Source organism: Heteronotia binoei, chromosome 5 (genome assembly GCF_032191835.1).
Source record: "Heteronotia binoei isolate CCM8104 ecotype False Entrance Well chromosome 5, APGP_CSIRO_Hbin_v1, whole genome shotgun sequence".
NCBI lineage: Eukaryota > Metazoa > Chordata > Lepidosauria > Squamata > Gekkonidae > Heteronotia > Heteronotia binoei.
The window spans coordinates 172,150,169-172,171,916 of record NC_083227.1 but is presented as its reverse complement, the minus strand read 5'-3'; the positions used below and the strand labels follow the sequence as shown (position 1 = coordinate 172,171,916).

Sequence of the window (21,748 nt, the reverse complement as noted above, 5' to 3'; positions counted from 1 at the left end):
GCTGAGGGAGTCTGCTTTCAAGTTGAGGACCCCAGGGAGATGTGCAGCCTTCACGAAGATGTCGTAGTCCAGGCACTCCAACCACAGGTCCAGTGCCAATGCACAGAGCCGTCGAGAGACTGTCCCCCCCTGCCTGTTGATGTAGCACAGGGCAGTGATATTGTCTGTTAGCAGAGCAACAATCTTCCCCGCCACCAAGGGGCAGAAAGAGCGAAGAACAAAATGAACTGCCAGCAGTTCTAAATACTTTATGTTGCAGTGAGTCAATTTCAGAGGCCAAGGGTCCCCCACACACAGACCATCCATGTGGGCCTCCCAACCCCACAAAGATGCATCTGTTGTGATAGTCACAGAAGGTGCAGGGAGATGAAAGGGAGCTACCTGACAAATGTTGTGCTTTGATTTCCACCGTTGCAGAGTTTGAAGAGTCACAGGTGGAATGACAAACCTCTTTCGAGGTGAGTCTCTCAATGGTCGAAACTGACGATGAAACCAGAGTTGTAGGCCTCTCATCCTCAGCTTCGCAAAGAGTAGCACGCTTGTCGTTGCCACCAAGTGGGGCTGCGCTGTGCCCCACTTTCGATTTTGCAGAAGTTGCACAAGGTTGATAATGTCCACCGCTCTCTGCTGAGGCAGGAATGCACAATGCAGGTTCGTATCCAGCCAAGCCCCTATGAACTGAACTGTCCTCGATGGAGTAAGGTGTGATTTCTCCAAATTGACCTGCAGACCCAAGGTGTTGAGAAGACGAAGAGTGACGGCAATGTGGAATGACAGAGTCTCTTTCAACTCCGCCACAAGGAGCCAGTCATCAATGTATGGAAAGACGACTATCCCTTGAAGACGGAGATGGGCAGCCACAACGCTCATCATCTTCGTGAACACCCGAGGTGCAGTGGACAGGCCGAACGGAAGGGCTTTGAACTGGAAGTGTTGAGAACCTACTGCAAACCGAAGGAAACGTCTGAATGCAGGATGGATGCTGACATGGACGTATGCATCCTTGAGATCCAGAGTTGCCATCCAGTCCCCTTGGTTGATGAGGGACAGGATCATTTGCAGAGTGGACATTCTGAACTTCTGGTACAGAATAAATTTGTTTAGACTCCGAAGATCCATGATAGGTCTTAAACCCCCGTCCCGCTTGGGAACCAGGAAGTAACGAGAGTAGAAACCTCTCGTCCTGGCTTGTTTCTGTAGGAGGTTGTTCACCTCCGCCAGCAGAGGTGGGGAAGGGGGTATGGTAATTACCACGGATTGGTTCGGAATCTGAACAAAATCTATTTTGTAGCCTCCCGCTACGATGAAAAGTGCCCACCTGTTGGTAGTGATGGACTCCCAGGCCGACAGGAAGGGGCAGAGGCGGATAGAGAGAGAAGTGGGGACGATGACGCGTGCTACGAGAAAGTCAAAGGCCCTGCTTTTGAGGGTGCGTGCCCTTGGACTTGCCAGTGGTTTGAGCCGAAGCAAAACGATTTCTGTTGTTCCCCCTGTATGGGGACCTACTCTTAGGTTGATTCGAGTGAAGTCTCCATTGTTGATCCGGGGAGAACTTCTGGTACTGTTTCTTTGACCAAGGCTTGTGCCACTGCTTCTGCTTTGCAGCTCCAGATGACACCTGCACTCCCAGGTCCCCATACGACTTCAGATCCTCTGAAGGTGAGATAGGAAGATCCTCAGCCGTATGAGACACAGGCAAAGGCTCCAAAGCCTGATCCGACTCATTGGTACCACCCTCAGAGTCCGATGATGAAGACTCTCTGCGCAGGGAGTGTTCCGAAAGCACCGGCGTTGACTCTCTCACAGGCAACCGAATCAACCCCGACGATCGAGATTGGACTTCTTCCACCACCAATCCATCCATGCCTGTCGGGCGGAACGGAAATCGATGCCGATGGATGTCTTCTGGACTGCTGAGAGAGTCGTGACATGTGAGACGCCTCGGACTGCTGGTCTCAGTCTGCAAACTCCCGTGGAGGGTGCCATTGGTACGGTGGATAGGGATAGGCATATGGAGGCCATTGACGCTGTTCCCATGGTGGAAGCAATGGGAAGCGACGAGGTATCGCAGTCGGTTCTAGTTCTCCCCGACCTCTCGCCTGATCCATCGGCACCAACATCTCCACCTCCGAGACTGAGTCGCTTTCGCTACGCTGCCTGGACCCTGAGGAGTGGGAGCGCTGAGTCAGGTCGATCTCGTGCTCCGATGCCGATAGGCGTAGCTGCGAAGCACTGCCTCTCGACACCGAAGGGCTACGACGCGGGGACGCCAAGATCTTCCTCGGTGGAGCTGTCAATGCTGAAGCGTCGTGCGAAGGCGAAGGAGTGCGGGATGGTCTCTTCTTCCGCTTCTCCTTTGATTTCACCTTCGGTGCGGATGATCAGGTCCCCGAATCATCCCGACGCCTCTTAGCCGGGGTGTCCACAGACCTTCAGAAGGCTGTTTAGTGGAATGCCCGCACTCAACCGGCATCTCGGTACTGATCGGCGAAGCCTCAGCCGATATGACCGTCGGAGCCGCGGCCTCTCCCATCGGTACCGACGGGGCCAATGCCATCTTCTGAGGACGAAGTGTCGACTCGACTAGCGCCGCTGAAAGCCTCGCTGCTCGATTCTTCAGAGTTTGTCTAGAGAAACTCAGGCAGTGGGTGCAAGAATCCACACGGTGTTCCTTGCCCAGACAGAGAAGACAGAGGGAATGGCCGTCGGCGGGGGGGGGGGGGGGAATCTTTTTCCTACAGGAGCGGCACCTATTAAAAAAACTCCAGTGTCTTTCCATAGACGCCCAGGAAAAAACCCACCCAGGAAAGTCTCTGAGGGGAAAAACAGGGAAAAACTAAGCCCCGAAGGGCAAGTCCAATAAACTCTTTTTTTTTTAAACAACACTTAATATATAAACTACTAACTAACTAACTACACTAAGAAAACAACAAACGGGTTATATACAATAGGCAGAAGCAATCCAAAATTACTTTACCGACTGGGGACACGAAAGGAGATCCTCTCAGCGCAGCGGTCAGAAAGGAACTGGCGGGATCCTCGCTCTGGCGCTGGCGAGCATGCGCATTGGGACGCCTGCACATGCCCGTTGGCGCTGAGCGCGAAAAAATCCCGGGCTTTTTAGGTACTGATCGGCGCAGACGCTCTATCCCATGAGTGTGAAGCAGAGAGACCACGAAGAAGATCACACCCTGTCTGTAGCATGGCCTTTTATGCTGCCCTTCCAGGTCCCAAATTCCTCTGGTCAGATTTCCCTCCAAAACTGCTTTCACCGAATCAGGGGAGCACAGAAGGGATCCTGGGAAATGTAGGCCATGAGCCGCTTCTACACAGGCTTCTCTGTAGCCTGTAAGCCTCACTAGGCCTAGGATCATGACAGGGCTTTTTGCAATATGGGGATGGTACAGAGAGTGGTGACCTGCCCCTCAAGGGCTGGACTGAGTTCCTCGCAGAAGGCCTCAATGGCTGCCTGGTCCAGGTGGAACTGATCCAGGCAGACGCCATCTGCAAGTTGAAGGATGCTGATTTGCTCCTGGTAACACCGCACATGGCACCCCCTCCACCATCACTGCACTGACCAGACGTACAGAGCTGGGAGCAAGTGAATGTGGCACACTCCCAGCATCTGAGGAAGGGGCAGGAGGGGCTACTATCCTGGAGGTGCCAGGACAGAGCCAGCGGGGAAAGGGAGCAGTGATGAAGAAGGCAAAAGGGAATCAGAGGCAGCGTTTTCCCCCAGCAGACAGGCAGGGCCCAACCTACTAGCAGTGCACATGCCCCATCAGCCCCTAGTTGAAGACCTCCTGGACAGTGATGGCCATGCCATGGGAAACGGGAGCGGAACAGGCCGCGAGGATGCACAGCTTCCCATGGCTGGCCTGCCTGCCTCCACATTCCAATATAAATCAATAAACTGTGGTAAATTACTAAGAACTCATAAATATTTCTATTACAAACTTCAATAGTACAATTCAATGAAAGGTAAGTCCAATCAACACACAACGTTTGCAATTTCAAATGCTGTGATACATTATTATTATTATTAGTTTATTTCTATTCCGCCCCTTCCCTCTTTTGGGGGGCTCAGAGCGGAGGACAACAATTTAAATTAAAATCACAATAAAAAACAAATTCAACATTCAGTAAGTGCAGGAAGTTAGTTCAGCAAGGTGATATGAGCAGGATGGTATAGCTCCACAATACAGTGATGCAGTGGGCCGTAAAGGCATAGGGGGAGGCCAACCGATCTAACAGATGGATGCCTACTGCCTCATCTGAAGACCTGGCGGAACAGCTCGTTTTACAGGGCCTACAAAAGGCCAGTAGGCCAGGTAGGGTCTGGATCTCTATTGGGAGCTGATTCCACCAGGTCGGGGCCAGGACCGAGAAAGTCAGGGGACTGTCAGAAGATCCTGGGAGGCCAAACGAAGCGATCTCCAGGGCGTATATGGAAGGAGATGGTCCCATAGATATGTTGGGTCCAGGCCACGTAAGGCTTTAAAAGTCAAAAGGAACACCTTGAAATGGATCCCGTACTCTATAGGCAGCCAGTGCAGGTCATGGAGCGCCGGCCGTATGCTCACCCGTATAAGTGATGCAGTCAGCAGGCGAGTTGCCACATTCTGCACCCACTACAGTTTCCGTATCAGTTTCAGGGACAAGCCAGCATAGAGCGAGTTACAGTAATCCAGCCTGGAAGTGACCATTGCATGGATCACTGTAGCCTATCTTGGGAGGATAGGTATGGTGCTAGTTGCCTGATCTGCCATAGGTGGAAGAAGACAGACTGCGCAGCTGTTGTGACCTGGACCTCCATGGAAAGGGAGGCATCCAGAATCACTCCCAGACTTTTCACCTGCTGGGCCAGTACCAATGTGGCCCCGTCCAGGGCTGGGAGCTGGATGCACGATAATCCAATAAAGTGCTTGTGCAAAGTCTCTGGTCTTCTTTAAAGACTTAGAATATTAGTGCCAAAAATGGAATCTTGTACAGGACATCTCAGCCCACCTCCGACATAGCTTAAGAGGGGCAAAAAGCAGTCCACAACTGCCAAGTTCCAAACCACTTCAATACTTTAATCAAACACATCAAGCACAGATCATCTTCTGCTGCATGGCGGCAGATTAGATGCTGGCTTTGGGACAAGCCACCCAAAAGGAAATATCCACCCTGAAGCGGTGGAACAACTCCTTTGTCCCCACTTAGAAATGTATCCTTGCCCTCATGGCAAAAGGTGTCCCATATGAGCAGGCAGTGGAGGAGGGTCTGCAAGAAGTGGAGGTCATCATTTAGCCACTAATTCCCTGCTTCATTGTGGCTGGCCAGGTGACTCACTCTTACACACCCACAGAAATGCTGATTGCTACTCTGGGGTCAATCAGCAATTTTTCTGCAGGCCAATTTGGCAAGGGATCCTGGAGTTTTTGCCATCTTCTGGGCATGGAACAAGAGTCACTGGGAATGTATGTGCGCGTGGAGGGGGACATATTTGTGAAATTCCTCCATTGTGCGGGGGTGGGGGTTGGACTAGATGACCCTGGAGGTTCCTTTCAACTCTATGATTCTATGACCCATCAGGAGCGTCAGATTACTACAGTGCTGTGTGAAGGCTTCTGAGTACCGTGGATGGTGGTGAGTGCAGGGTATCCAGACAGGCATGCTGCCCGCCTCTGGTGGCCTCAGAGCTCCATCTACAGGATGCCAGCTTAAGGTGGTGTTGGGCTCATAGCTGTCACCCCTAGGGTGGACAGACCTACCTTGGCCTCCCATGGGGGGGGGGCGGGGAGAACTGTCAGATCCCAGTTGGAAGAATCCTGGAGATTCAGGGATGGGCCCTGGGAAGCACATGGACCTCCATGAGGAGCAGACCAAAGAAGTCCTCCCTCCCCAGCATCCTTTCCCACCCGTGACAATGATCTCTTCATTCTGGAGGGGAGCTGCAATTCCATGGGAACCCTGGGTCCCACCTAGAGGATGACAATCCAAGAAGCCCCCCTTCCCTGTCGGAGGCTTGCCATGGCGGCAGCTCTCTTTCTTTAAAAAAAAATCAAAAAGTTTAAAGTTCACATACATACTGGGGGAAAAGAAATACAGGACACAGCATCTCAAAATTCTTTCATAAGATAGCAGTGACAATATAGAATTAGTAACACTGCAAGATGAGTCCCTACAGTGCAGGGGGGTGGGGAGAGCAAACAAGAACTCTTCCTTATCTCCTATTTTGGAAATAATATGAGAAATCTATTGTCTAACTATATTCATGGCTACCCCTCTCCCAACTTCTCACTTTTCCTACAGGAAGAGGCATGTATCACAAATCTAGACATAGAGCCTTGATAATTCCATCAGGCCAAGTTGTTACAATATACTTCTGTATCTTTAGATGCCCTGGGCCATTTCTGCTTTTACATTATCATTTTAAGTTTGCTCAACCCTCCTTAGATTCCAATTCTTTACATGTTTCTTCACATGAAAGATCCAATGAATCTTGTTGGGTTCTTCCTCACAAATTGCAGAAAATCTCTCCAATATTTCCCTGAGCTGCTTCTTTCTCTGCGCTTTCTTCCCAGACTCCGATTTACAGTCACACTCCACTATGCTAGAGCTTTCAGGGCTCAGCTGTCCCTCTGGGACTTCCACAGAGATGCACTGGTCTTTACTTTGTAGAATAGGAGGCTTCTGAGAGAGCTTGCTGGTCTTTACTTGAGATGTTCTGCTGACAACCATTGGTTCCCCCTTTGATGCATCAACTTTGGTAAAATTGGAGCTAGCACCTTTGATGGGGTAGAGGTGGACAACAAGGTCATGAGAGAGCTGCAAACTGTTATCAATGTTGTGGATAGGGGAGGTTAAATCAGCCCTATAGGCTTATAGTTAGACAGTTGTCTTACAGGAAGAAATAAATTAAGAGGCTCAATTGAAGTATGAAGGAACTGAAGTTTCTCCAATGTAGAAAAAACGTTTGTTCCCCCAAAAGAGATATTCTTGGAGAGTTTGCAGGATATAGTTGTTCTATTTTATCTGGCATCTTGATCTTGCTTGAGCTGATATGCAATCTCTCGCCCACATTCTGGAGTAGGCTTGGGTCATTACCAATTGAGTTAAGAAGGGCTCCAGATTCAAGGCCATAAATCAGTGATTTCCTACTTGTACTTCCAGGAATTAATCTCTGAACAGTTTTATCTCTGAGGACTCAAGAGACAGGCTGGAAAACTGGGCTAAAACCAATAAAATGAATTTTAACGGGGATAAATGTAAAGTTCTGCAATTCCGTAGGAAAAAACCCGTGCATAGTTATAGGATGGGAGAGACTTGTCATAGCAGTAGTATGTGCGAAAAGGATCTAGGGGTCTTAGTGGATCATATGCTGAACAGGAGTCAACAGTGTGATGCAGTGGCTAAAAAGGCAAATGCAATTTTGGGCTGTAACAACAGAAGTATAGTGTTGAGATCACGTGATGTGATGGTATCGCTTTACTCTGCTCGGGTAAGACCTCGCCTGGAGTACTGTGTTCAGTTTTGGGCACCACATTTTAAGAAGGATATAGACAAGCTGGAATAGGTCCAGAGGAGGGCGACGAAGATGGTGAGGGGTCTGAAGGCCAAGTCCTATGAGGAACGGTTGAAGGAGCTGGGGATGTTTAGCCTGGAGAGGAGGCGGCTGAGAGGTGATGTGATCACCATCTTCAATTACCTGAAGGGCTGTCATATAGAGGATGGTGTGGAATTGTTTTCTGTGGCCCCAGAAGGTAGGACCAGAACCAATGGGTTGAAATTAAATCAGAAGAGTTTCCGGCTCAACATTAGGAAGAACTTCCTGCCAGAGCGATTCCTCAGTGGAACAGGCTTCCTCGGGAGGTGGTGGGCTCTCCTTCCTTGGAGGTTTTTAAACAGAGGCTAGATGGCCAACTGACAGCGATGAAAATCCTGTGAATTTGGGGTAGGTATTTGTGGGTTTCCTGCATTGTGCAAGAGGTTGGACTAGATGACCCTGGAGGTCCCTTCCAACTCTATGGTTCTATGACTCTGGTTGTTAAGATTTCAAAGGAGGATAAAAGCGTCTGCATTTTCAAAACTATTGAGGGAATTATTGGCTGGTTGACTGTTAGGAGAACTCCCAGAAGGTGTGTCTGGAGTCAATATGACGGATTTTTACATGCAGAAGTTTTCAAACAATTTTATTAGTAACACATGGTAATAAATTTTAATTTCTTACTTCATTAATAATTACTTTTTTTTTAATCTATCCCATAAATTACTTTCTACCCACTCTCCCCCCGTTACTTGACCCCCGCCAGTGTTATATACTTAAAAATATTAAAGGTACCCTTAATTAATAAGAACCAAAATTAATATCCTCCTCCCTCTTGTACTTAGTCATTATCAAAAATTGTCCAATGTCCTTTTATTTTCCACTCTTTTTCTACATATCTTCTGAACTTTTTCCACTCCATCTTAAATACTTCTAAATCATAGTCTCTTAAGGTCCTTGTTAACTTGTCAATTTCACTCTATGTCATAACTTTTACAATCCAATCCCATTTCTCTGGTATTTTTTCTTGCTTCCACAACTGCGCATACAATGTCCTAGCAAATGAGAGCAAGTACCACATTAAAGTTCTATCTTCTTTTGGAAATTTTTCCATTTGTAATCCCAACAGAAAAGTCTCTACAACTTTGTTAAATTCGTATCCCAAGATCTTAGAAATCTCTTGTTGAATCATCTGCCAGTACTTTTTCGCTCTTTCACAAGTCCACCACATATGGTAGAAAGAACCTTCATGTTTTTTACATTTCCAACATCTATCTAGCATCTTACTGTTCATCTTTGCCAACTTTTTAGGAATCATATATCATCTGTACATCATCTTAAAACAGTTTTCTTTAATACTGACATGTTGAGAGTTTCATAGAGTTCTTCCACAAATATTCCCATGTGTCCATTTGTATTTATTTACATTAATTGCCCACTTAATCATTTGAGATTTCACTACTTCATCTTCCGTAGACCATTTTAAAAGTAACATAGATTTTTGAAATTAATTTTTCATTATCTCCAAACAGAACTTTTTCCATTTCTGTTGTTCTCGTCTTATTCCTTCAGTTTTAACTTCGCTTTCCACCAAACTTTTTATTTGTTGCATTTGAAACCAATCATACTTATTATTCAACTCTTCAGCAGTTTTCAATTCTATTTTACCGCTTTGTATTTTTAATAATTGATTATATGACATCCCTTTTTCCTCTCTTGTCTCAGCTGTTATTCTTATTACTTCTGCTGGCACTATCTCTTTTCCTCCATTTGCGTAATTTATTCTCTACAAGCAGAAGTTGACTTAGGGAGTAGAGAATTGCTCTTTTATTTGTCCAATGCCCCCGGTTCACAAGATCATGATTAATAAATAATGCAATTTGATACTTTTGCAATCCGCAGCCGACCTTCTTCACTGTCCATTCCCCCTCCAGTGGGAAGCTGTATGTCCTGTGTTTTAAAGCCTGTGTCCTGTGTCCTTTTGAGCTGCCTCTCTCCACCCCCTAGCAGTGATGGGAACCAGACTCCTCCTCCTTGACTTGAGTTTCCCAATGGTCCACGCTGCCCTGCCTCTCATGCCACCCCTACCCTGCAACACCACAAAGGCATGCTGGGGCAGAATTGCCATGAATACTGCCATGCCAGCAGTGCTGTTGGGGCACCTTTCCCCCTGCTTGGCCACTACATAACTAACCCCTTAGAGAGCCAAGCTAGTGGCACAGTGGCTGGCTCAGGATTGTGCTGTAAATCAACCAGATTACACTGTAAAGGAACAAAAAACACATGACCAGGCGAGAAAACAGCAGTTTCACAACAGCACAAAAGGGAGTAGAGGAAGCAGGATGCATAATCTTTTTTGGCTTGTTGCTTCTCTGCTCCAAATCCACCAGCACAGGAAGAGTGATATGGAGAAATGACATGTGGAAAAAGGAACAAAGCAGTAGACAAGTGCACCCTTAAGACCAAGCAGACTTCATCAGACAAAATGGGAATGGCAAGCAGCAATACTTAATATAAGTGGGCAGTGTGAAATCATGGGTATGTTTTTAGCAGATTAAAAGAATCACAAATAGGGATCTGGGTTTGTTAGTGTAGGACAAAACAGGGTTAAAAAACATCGGAGCATGATAAGAAGCAGACTGCTGTCCTAGGTGCGGGTGCCATAAATCTAGGTAACATTCTGGCTTTGTTAGTTTAAATAGAAGGCATGGTTTCTCAAGAGATTATAACATCCATATAGTTTGCCATAAGATGGGTTGGTATATGCAATAAGACAAACAGCCAATCTCCCCCATTTGCGTATGTCAATACAAAAAGACAAAAAACAAAACAAAACCCCCCAAATATTCTGATACACTGTTCTAAAAGAGAAATACATTGGAACACTGTGGATGCACAGCTGCTAAAAACATTAATCTGCTAAAAACATTCCCATGATTCCACACTGCCCACTTATATTAAGTATTGCTGCTTGCCATTCCCGTTTTGTCTGATGAAGTCTGCTTAAGAGCATACGAAAGCTTACATTCTAAATAAAACTTAGTTGGTCTTAAAGGTGCACTTGTCTACTTCTTTGTTCTATTGCTTCAGACCAACACGGCTGCCTACTGGGATCTATCTATGTGGAAAAAGGGTTAAGCATTCCTTCCTCCTCTGCTCCTAATCACTTCATTCCTGAAGCTGGTTCATTAGATCCATATGTACAGACAGAATACATATATGAAAACATAAGACATAGCTCAAGTTACAGAAGAAGAAGAAACTTTCTAAAAACCACCCAAAAAGCTTGTTGTGTACTGCACTCACTAAATGCCACTTACTGGTGACCAAACTAGGATAAAGGGAACCAGTACATAACTGCTGAGCAGAAACTGTGGAGGGAGAAGGCCCTACCCTCCACACCCCGCTTGGAACATCAATATTTGAAGAACCGTCTCCTCCCACCATTTGTTCCTGTGCACTAACTGCAGTCATCAGGCAGCCATCTGCTGGCTATCCCACCACTTAGGGTGGCCCGTCTGGCATCGACCAGAGCCCAGCCTTTTTACTGTGGCTCCAGCTCTGTGGAATGGGCTGTCTGAAGTTGTGAGAGGGGACCCCTCCCTGGAGATATTCCGAAGGTGCTGCAAGACCTGCCTGTTTACTGGGAGATCGGAGAGGCTGTGCACAGCAGTCATCACTGAAGCAGGGGAGGGGGGAGGAATTCAGGGCTTGTTATTTTAACCTCAGTTTTAGCTGGGGATGTCTTAATTATTATTGCAAGCCACCTTGAACCAAGAGGAAAGGTGGGATATGTTTTCATAAATAACTAAATTACAAATAAGAGATGCAGTGCATCCCCTCCTCCAAAAGGATCACAACTAGAAAAGAAGCCAATCTCTCTTGGGGAAGGATTTCATGTCCTCAAATATGGCAGTAAGATCCTGAGTATGAAGCAGAAAACATAAATGACCTCAAAAGGAAATTTTAATGGTGCTTTAGTGCAAACTAATCACCTTCAATACCCTTTCTCGATTTGGGAAACTGCCTTCAGCATCACAACAAACGTTACATTATAAATACTGCTATTAATTTTTAAAAAGTACTCTGGTTTATCCAAGTTCCAGCAAAACTTGTCATACACTTAAGCCAAAGTATCTAAAACCGTGCTTATCCTAGGCCCAGCACAACCTGTCACACACTTAAGCCAAAGTATTTAAAACCCTGTTTACCCTAGGCCCAGCAAAACTTGTCATACACTTAAGCTGAAGTATCTAAAAGTGTAGCCCCCAATTTTTTTCCTTACCTAGAAGATAGAGGTCCCAGTGGAGTTCTAAAGCAAGGTACTCCCCTTGGCCGTCTTTTTCTAAAAGCCTGTTCTATCAGTTTGCTTTCAGAGGCCGGGTCTATCCTCCAGAAGGACCCTTTGCCTGGTTCTTCCTGGGAACGTGGTACTTTGATGAAATAACGATTCAGAGAGAGGTTGTGACGTATTGAATTCTATGGGATGTAAGAAATAATATAGCAATTATTAGTCTCTTTCGCACCAAACTAGAATGACCTCTTATGAGATCAGACTCCAGTTAGCACAGGCTCATTTGACAATATAGGCCAATCATATCATATTTTCCGGGGGGGGGGGGGGATATATAAGTGTACAAAAAACCAAACCAAACCAAAAAAATATTGCCCCGCGAACATGCATTGCCGTCATGTCTCAACATTTCAGCACGCATAGACACTTTTAGGTCTAGATTTCATTCCTGCTCCAATTATCTCTTGGTTAGAATACTTCAAAATGTTGTCTCCCTTCCCCTTTGCCCCCCAGATTTATATGACAGAACAACATTCATCTTGCTCAGTGTTTTCACCACCATTAAACCTTCTCCTCTTCACTAAAGGCATCTATTCCTATATATACTTTCAAAGTCCTGCTTTATTGTTAATTTCATATTACAATCCTGGCACAGATGTACTGATGCCTTTGTATTTTTTTTTTCAGAATCAAAAATAAAAAGAGGTTCTTACTGACTAAACTTCTAGTATAATTACCAGAGAAAAAACCTGAAACTACAGACAATATCTGCTACAGGAATTAACACAGAGATGTAAAACATGTGGCCTGGGGGTCAAATAAGGCCCCCGGAGGGCTCCTATCAGGCCCCCGAGCAACTGGCTGTCATCTGCTTATTTCTCTCTATCTCTTGCTTCCTTCTGCATAACAGCTTGCTTTGCAAGGCTTGTTCAATCGCACAGCAGCTACAGAGCAAAACCTCTATTTTCTCCATTGGCTGAGGCTTCCCCCTTGGGGAGGAAGGCGGGAAGGCAGAGCTTGCTTTTCCAGGCTCTCAATCACACAGCAGAGCTACTGAGTCAAGTCTCTCTTCCTTCCCCCTCCTGGTCCCCTGGGGAAGGAAGGAAGGAAGGAAGGAAGGAAGGAAGGAAGGAAGGAAGGAAGGAAGGAAGGAAGGAAGGAAGGGAGGGAGGGAGGGAGGGAGGGAGGGAGGGAGGGAGGGAGAGCTTTCTTTGCCCAGTTCCCTGAATCCTATGGGAGAGATACAAAGAAAGCACCTTTAATACCAACTATATGTATCATATATATATATAGTATATCATATATATAACATATCTCTGCTACCTAATCTTAAACAGATATACACATGGCCTGGCCCGACATGACCCAGCCCAACAAATCCTCATTTATATCAGATCTGGCCCTCATAACAAATAAGTTCGACACCCGTTTTAACATCAGTATGAAAGAACAACCACTTAGTAGTGGGGAATTATTCACTGAAATGTTCTTTCCCACAGTTTTTTCTTGCCTGCCAGAAATGCCTCATTTCTTCCCCCATCCCTGCATCCCTTTACTCTGGCTGTGAAGTTCTATTTTCTGAAACATTCCAGTTTACAGGCTACATTTAAGAGGTCACAAAACATTCAACTGGTTTTACTGTATAAGGAGCAAAACTGTTTAGATGGAAGTTAGCACAGAGCTTTTTATCCATACATAGTGCAGATAGTTCTGCTTAATCTTCATTGTGATGCAACTTATTCATCTACTAAATATCTAGCACTTTATTACTTCCTGTTCACACTTCTTTCCCCATTATCTGCAGCCACCACCACCATTTTGTACAAGTTATGGAGGTCATTCTTTTGTGAAGTTACTAACACTTTACAGGGGTGGGGAACCTTTTTTCTGCCAAGGGCCATTTGGATATTTATAACATCATGTGGGCCATACAAAATTATCAACTTAAAAAACAGAACTCCACTAAGGGAGAACGATTCAGGCCAGCAAAATTAATGCAAATAATAGTTTTTCTATTTGAAGTCATGTGGGAGGAACTTAATTTGGCAAGCCCCGGCCTGCCGCCCGAGGCAAATGCCTATTTATAGAAAAAACCCAGCAAGGATTCATTAGCATATTATACCACACCCCCTAATATTAGCATATTAACTCATTAGCATATCAGGTCACACACTCAGCTTATTAGGCCACACCATCTGGGATAATCAAGTCCAAGTTGAACTGGTGGTAGCTGGCTCCCAGCCTCCACACCTGCCACCCCTCTCTTCCTCCCTTCAAGCAGAAACTGCAGCTGCTCCCACTGGACCTTTAAAGGCATCCACATACCCCAGCAGGAGACTTTCACAACGTTCACCACTCAGGCTCCACAGAGAGAGGGGGGAAGAAATGGAAAGAAAGAAATTAAGGGAAGAAAGGGGAAGAAAGGGAAATAAAGAAATGAGGGGACGAAAGGGAAAGAAATGGAAATAAAGAAAGGGAGGAAAGAAATTGAAAGAAAGGGAAATAAAGAAATGGGGGAAAGAAAAAAAATAAACAGAAATAAAAAAGGGGGAAGATATGGGGGGAAAGAAATAAAGAAATGGGGGGATGAAATGGAAAGAAAGGGAAATAAAGAAACGAGGGGGAAACTTGCCTGAATTGTGACAGGGACTCTTCCAGGCCCTGCAGAGATCCTGGCCAGCCAGACAGCCAGGCCCTGGGGAGGCTGCTGTGCAGTGCAGCTGGCCCCCTCAATCCCTGCTGGCCCTGGGGAGGCCACCATACAGTACGGCTGGGCCCCATGATCCCTGCTGGTCAGCTGGCCCTTGGGGAGGCCACAGCCCGACCCAGCAATCCCCACGGGCCAGACCAAGTGATCTTGCAAGCTGAAAACATCCCGCGGGCCAGACATTCCCCACCCCTGCTGTAAAGAGTAACATTTGTTTAGCTGAAAGATTCCAGGGGGAAAGATCAGTTCTATGCAGTGACAATAGTGATATTTGATTCTAAAAGAATATCTAAAACCTATTTTACAAGCAATGCAATATAACTGTAACGGGAGAGGGGAGAGGAGGGGAGGAGGCTTCTTCAGGTACTCTACCATGGTTTTTTGAACATCTGTTTAAAACAATTACCTGCCAGCCCTTATCTGCTGTTCTGTAGTAAGGATAGTTTTTAGTTATGTGCATATAAATTCCATTTAGTGTGAGTTGCTTATCAGGTGCCATTGTAATTGCTTGTACGATTAGTTGTGCATAGGAATAAGGGGGCTTTGAGTCATCCTATTTAAAAAAAAGAGAGAGAGATTACATTATTTGCATAATAAAAGTTCTCCTCAACATCAATTGTGCATTGTAACAATTAAGTGAAGCCTTCCATTCCTGCTAAGCCATAAGATCATAAGAGTCATCTTGGATCACACCAATGGCCCATCCAGTCCGTCACACTAATGGCACTAAAAAACCAGCTGCCATCAGGAGATCCACCAGTGGGGCCAAGACACTAGAAGCCCTCCAAGCACCAAGAATACAGAGCATCACTACTTCAGACAGAACGTTCCAACAATACGCTGTGGCTAATAACCACTGATGGACCTCTGCTCCATATGTTTATCCGATCCCCTCTTGAAGCTGGCTATACTTGTGCTGCCATTACCTCCTGTGGTAGTGTTAATCACCCTTTGGGTGAAGAAGTACTCCCTTTTATCCATTTTAACCCGACTGCTCAGCAATTTCATTGAGTCTCCACGAGTTCTTGTATTGTGAGAAAGGAAGAAAAATACTTCTTTCTCTACCTTCTTTATCCCATGCATAATCTTGTAAACGTCTATCATGTCACCCCTCAGTTGATGTTTCTCCAAGCTAAAGAGTGTTCCAACCCTTGAATCATTCTAGTTGTCCTTTTCTGGACTTTTTCCAATGTTATCATATCTTTTTTGCGGTGCGGTGACCAGAACTGTACACAGTACTTCAAATGAGGCCGCATCATTGATTTATACCAGGGGTCCTCAAACTTTTTAAATAGAGGGCCAGTTCACTGTCCCTCAGACTGTTGGAGGGCTGGACTGCCATTACTGTACAAGGCCGCGGGCCGTCATTTCTCTGTCTTCTGCATCTCTCTCCCTTCCCCTCACCTCACCTCGGTATCACCTCACACTCTGTCTCCGCCGCCTCAGCCCAGTGCCGGAAGTGTGCATTGCTAACGCGAGTTTAGGTCGAATGTCACTTCCGGTTTGATTTTGCCATAACCCGGCGGGCCGCATAAACGTCCTCAGTGGGCCGCATCTGGCCCACGGGCCGTAGTTTGAGGACCCCTGATTTATACAGAGGCATTATGATACCAGCTGATTTGTTTTCTTATCCCCAGCAAAGTGTTGGCCTTTTTTATTGCAGTCGCACACTGTCTTGAAATTTTCAGTGAGTTATCTACCACGACTCCAAGATCTCTCTCTTGGTCAGTCTCCACCAGTTCGGACCTCATTAATGTGTATTTATAGTTAGGATTTTGGCCCCAATGCACATTACTTTGCACTTGGCCATGTTGAACCTCATTCGCCACATTGACGCCCACTTGCCCAGTCTTGACAGATTCCTTTGAAATGCCTCACAATCCTCCTTGGTTCTCACCACTCTGAACAATTTAGTGTCATCTGTAAACTTAGCCACTCTGCTGCTTACTCACAACTCCCAATCATAAATGAACAATTTAAAAAGCATCAGACCCAGTATTGAACCCTTTGGTACTCCATTGCTTACCACTCTCCACTGTGAAAATTGCCCATTTATACTCATTCTGTTTCCCAGATTTTCATCCACAAGAGAACTTGTCCTTTTACCCCATGACAATTGAGCTTACTTAGGAGCCTTTGATGAGGGAGCTTTCTGGAAGTCAAGGTAAACAACATCTATTGGGTCCCCCTGGTCTACATGTTTGCTCACACCCTCAAAGAACTCTTAACAGGTTAGTGAGACAAGATCTTCCCTTACTGAACCCATGCTGAGTCTTCCTCAATAGCTTTTGTTCATCAATGTGCCTACTAATTCTCTTTAATAATGGTTTCCACCAACTTATCTGGTATTGATGTTAGACTGGCTGGCCTGTAATTTCCTGGATCTCCTCTGGAACCTTTTTTAAAGATTGGGGTGGCATGAGCTACCTTCCAGTCCTCAGGAATAGAGGCAGATTTTAATGAAAGATTACATATTTTTGTAAGCAGATTCACAAGTTCACCTTTGAGTTCTTTCAGATTTGTCACAGCCTATGTTCCCATTTATTAACTTCACTGGGACTAGCTTTCCAACACTTAAAGGAATCCTTCTTACATTTTACAGCTTCCATTACTTTGTTTGTTAACCATGCAGGTCTTTTTCTATACCTATTTGTATCTTTCCTAATCTGTGGTATATATTTTATCTGAGTCTCTAGGACTGTAGTTTTAATAGTCTTGAAGCTCCCCCAATGGTTTTGACTCTTTTAATCTTTTCTTTCAGTTTCCTCTTCACATGCCCCCTCATCTCAGAGAAATTACCCCTTTTAAAAGTGGTTGTGTTGGTCTTTTTGGGCAACTCCCTATTTATAAAATGGTGAAATCAACATTATGGTCACTGTTCCCAAGTGGTGCAATAACTCTTACATCTCTTACCAGGTCTTGGGCATTACTTAGGACCAAGTCCAGGATCGCCTCTCTCCTGGTAGGTTCTATGACCATCTGCTCCATAGCACAGTCATTGAGAGTGTCTAGAAACACAATCTCTTTCACTCAACTTGAACACATATTGACCCAATCAACGTGTGGGTAGTTAAAACCACCTATTACGACAGTTTTTTCATCTAGCTGCTATCTTTAATTCTTCCATCATTTTGCAGTTATCCTCTATCTTCTGATCTGGTGGGCAATAGCAAGCTCCTGCAGTTAAGCTTCCTTTTGGGCCGACTATTTCAGCCCATAGCATTTCCAGAAGCGAATCTAATTCACTTACCATCTTAATCTTACTGGACTGTATACCCTCTCTGACATACAGAGCCACCCCACCTCCAACCCTTCCCTCCCTATCCTTATGATATATTTATAATATCCAGGGATATGCAGGGATTATCCTCATCCCACCAAGTTTCTGAAATGCCCACAATGTCTATGTTTTGCTCCAACACTAAACATTCCGACTCCCCGATTTCACCTAGCACACTTCTAGCATTTGTGTATAAACATCTATAATTTCTCAAGCACATTAGACCCGCAACCTTCCTCCTGCTGCCTGAAACCTTGCCAGAGAGAGATAGCAGCACTTCCATGTAAGACGTCTACAGACCGTTTCTTAAAGATATACACTCACAATAATTGAAAAATTTAGACATTATTTCTATCACATCACAATATATACTTCATACAAAACAGAACCAAAATGATGAGAAAGGGACAATTCACAATTTCGACAGGTAAGTAACTTGGAACCATTTGGGAGCAGTAAGTGTTGGATCATTTGAAGTGCCCTGTCGTGATTGAAAGCTTAGATAAAGCTCTGGTGAAAATGAAGTAAGAATATTCCAGGACCACTTGTTTAGCTATGATTTAGAGCCTTGAAAATTATACTCCACGTAGGAGAATCGGCCTTCAATTTGAAGTCTGTCTGTTTGCTGCGTTCTTCAGCCAGTCTTGCTTGTTGTTCAGCCCATGGGAATTGTGGATGTTCACCAAGAAAAGAAAGACTTAACTGTTGAAATTGTGAACTGTCCCTTTCTCATTGTTTTGGTTCTGTTTTATATGTATATTGTGATGTGATAGAAATAATTATTATAAGTTTTTCAATTATTGTGAGTGTATATCTTTAAGAAATGGTCTGTTTTACACGGAAGCGCTGCTTCTTTCCCCGTCGTTTCTATCTGTTAGCCTCACCCTTGTTGCACATTGAAACCCTGCCAGGCAGTACCTATCGTCTGTCACTGTCGCAGTGGACAATGCTAATCCCCTGCCCTGTAGGAAAGCAACAACTAACCATTCGTCTCTTGGAGATATTTCATCTCCTGTTGGCTTTTCCCAAGATTCAGTTTAAAAACTGCTCTGCCACCTTTTTGATTTTAAGCACCAGCAGCCTCTGGGTCTCTCTCGGGAAAAGTGGTGACTGTCCCTTTTGTACAGCTTCCACTTGTTCCAAAAAGCATCCCAGTGCCTAACAAACTTATACCCTTCCTCCCTACAACATCCCTTGAACCCTTCCTCCCATCCATGCATTGAGACTCCAAATTGGTGCCTGTCTCTCCGGGCCTGCACGTGGAACAGGTAGCACTTCTGAGAAGGCCACCCTGAAGGTTCTGGCCTTGGGCCTCCTGCCTAGCAGCCTAAATTCTTCCTCCAGGACCTCACGACTGCATTTCCCCACATCGTTGATGCAAACATTCAAACTGGCTCTTCCCCAGCACTGTCTATCAGCCTACCTAGAACACGTGTAATGTCCATTGCACCAGGCAGACAAGTCACCATACAGTCAATACAAGGGTTTGCCACCCAGTTGTTTACCTACCTAAGGATCAAATTTCCAACTACCAAGAGCCCCCCTCTCTCCCTGCCCAGGGATGGTTCCTTGGTGCGAAAGGATACCTGTTTGTTCACCAACTGAAGAAGAGGTCCCTTCTGAGGGCACATTCCCCTTATCCTCAGCACGATGCCCTCTCAACCCTCATGCTCCCTGACAGTGGCAAGGCTGCCATTTTCAGAGTGGGACACATCTAACAAGTCCCTGAGACTCTTTTCCATGTGCCTGACTGTCTCTGCTTCTCCACCTCAGCCTCAAGGGTGTGAACTTGTTCCCTGAGAACCAAGAGCTCCTTGCACCGAGCACACACCCAAGATTTCTGTCCAGCAGGCAGATAGTTGTTCATGTGACACTCAGTGCAAAACAATGGATAGACCCAATCCCCTGCTGGCATTCTGCCTTCATAATTGCTTTTTTAATTTATTATTTTTAAAGAAATAAATATATACAATCCCCCTTTTAATACCCTTCATGTTTATGTGGCTCTCCTTGTGGAAAGTCTACTTACCTTATTGGGCACACAAGGAGACTAAGGGCCTGGCTTCTTGGTCTTTTTTCAGAGCCCCTAGGCCAACACCCCTTTAGCTCTCGCTCTTTGGCTTGAGCCAAAGGCTCGTGTCTCTGGCAAGGTGCAGCCTGACAAATGCAAAGAGGGTGGGGCCAGCAATCAGCCCCAGACTACATAGACACTTCCAATCAGCAACAATCATCTGGTACAATTAGCTACATTCAGCTACAGCCCAGGCAAAACAGACAATACAAACAGTAGTTCTTCCCACCCAGCAACCACACAAACTCACCCTCTCCTTGCACACAGCAGCATTCAGCTAATTCTCCTCAGCTGTTAAGAAAAGGCAGTTAAGAAAAGGCAAAGACTCACCCCTTCAGTAGCACCCTTTCCTGCTCTCTCTCACATTTTTCAAAAAATAAATTTCCATTATAATACTGGATACATCACAGATTTATTGCGTAGCCTGGATTCTAGTAAAAATTTTACCTTTGGGCTATCTCCCCCTGATGCTTCTTTGTCATTTTCTGACTGTGAATTGTCAGCCATTAGATGCAGGTCCGATGGTATTACACGACCCATTTTGTACCCTGAAGAACCTGCACCACGGGGGCTAGATGGGCAAGAATTTGCAGCACTGTGGAACAGAACCAGAGAAACTTGCTGTTCTATTACAGCATACATCACCATCACATTGTACATCAAACAGCACTTGTTAGAAAAAATTCCAAATTCAACAGCATACAATTAAAATATCCACAACGACTTCCAGTGTAACTTTTGTACAACAAAATCATTCAGTGTTTTGATCTTTCAGCATAGCTGAAATATCCTCGCACATGGATGTTCCCCTCTTTCTTCCAAAGAGAATTATTAGCTAATCTCTGGACTATACTGTATCACCTTTGTGTGGAAAGATCTGCACTGGTTACCCATCTATTTCCTGGCATAATTCAAAGTGCTGGATCTTACTCTGAAGACTTTTGGGGCCAGGACATAAGGACCGTCTCCTCTCATATTATCCAGCCTGCTGGTAAAGATCTGACTCTCAAGCCCTGCTTTGAGGTAAGGCAGGTGGCAAGTTTTCTGATGGCACCTTGTCTCTAGGACACTGTCTCCCATGAGGCTCACCCAACACCTACTTTAATTTCTTTATATGCCAGGTCAAAATACATCTTTTATGCAGGCTTTTAATTAGGGCTTGTATCTTACCCGCAATATTAACATCCAATTTTGCTTTATAGATAGCTTTTAAGCTGTTTATGTCCAACGGCTGGTTTACTGCAACATAGTTTTAACTGTAAGCCGCCTTAAATAGGATGCTGAAGAGGTGGCAGAGAAATATACTAAAACAAATAATAAATATTATGTCCACTGACTGAAACTACTCTAAAAACTTCCATATAAAAAAAATGTTAGAACACACTTCCATTAAAGTCTGTTTTCTTCAAAACGTGGTAATATTTCTGGGGACGGTGCCTTGAGCCAATGTAGAAAGCACTGTTCTACATCAAAATTTACAACAGAATGGGGTAAGAGTTAGGAGTGAGGAAAAGTGGAACAACTGACCTTATGAATTAAAAAGTAGATAAAGCTCAGTCTGTTTTAAGCAGCAAAAAACTGGCTCATTTGATTTGGCCGGCTGAGGAAGCTTAAACAAATTAGGGAACCAAAAGACTATTTGCTGAATCAGTTCTGTATACTACAACAAAACACTTGGAATAAGATCTAGAGATTGAAAGTGCTGCCTCACTGAAGAGATACTTGTATTCCAGACAAGAAGCCAAAAGGAAGGTGGGGGCAAATAAAAACTTGAGTGAGGCAACGTTAAGGGGAGTGGAGTGAGGCAACATTAAGGACCAATGTAGATAATGGTGAATGGCATGTTGAAAGAGGTATGATACCAC

The 21,748-nt window shown here is 45.1% G+C and overlaps 1 protein-coding gene across 2 annotated transcripts in view; it reads right to left on the bottom strand.

Annotated features, from left to right (window-relative positions):
* Positions 1-21,748, bottom strand: part of FOXK2 (forkhead box K2) — a 138,882-nt gene that overhangs the window by 14,221 nt on the left and 102,913 nt on the right. For both annotated transcript variants that reach the window (XM_060240741.1, XM_060240742.1), the window contains exons 3-5: positions 20,331-20,478; positions 14,939-15,085; positions 11,817-12,010 (exon numbers count right to left, since the gene is read on the bottom strand). In XM_060240741.1, the coding sequence (XP_060096724.1) occupies positions 11,817-12,010; positions 14,939-15,085; positions 20,331-20,478 (489 nt within the window). The remainder of the gene's footprint in view (positions 1-11,816; positions 12,011-14,938; positions 15,086-20,330; positions 20,479-21,748) is intronic.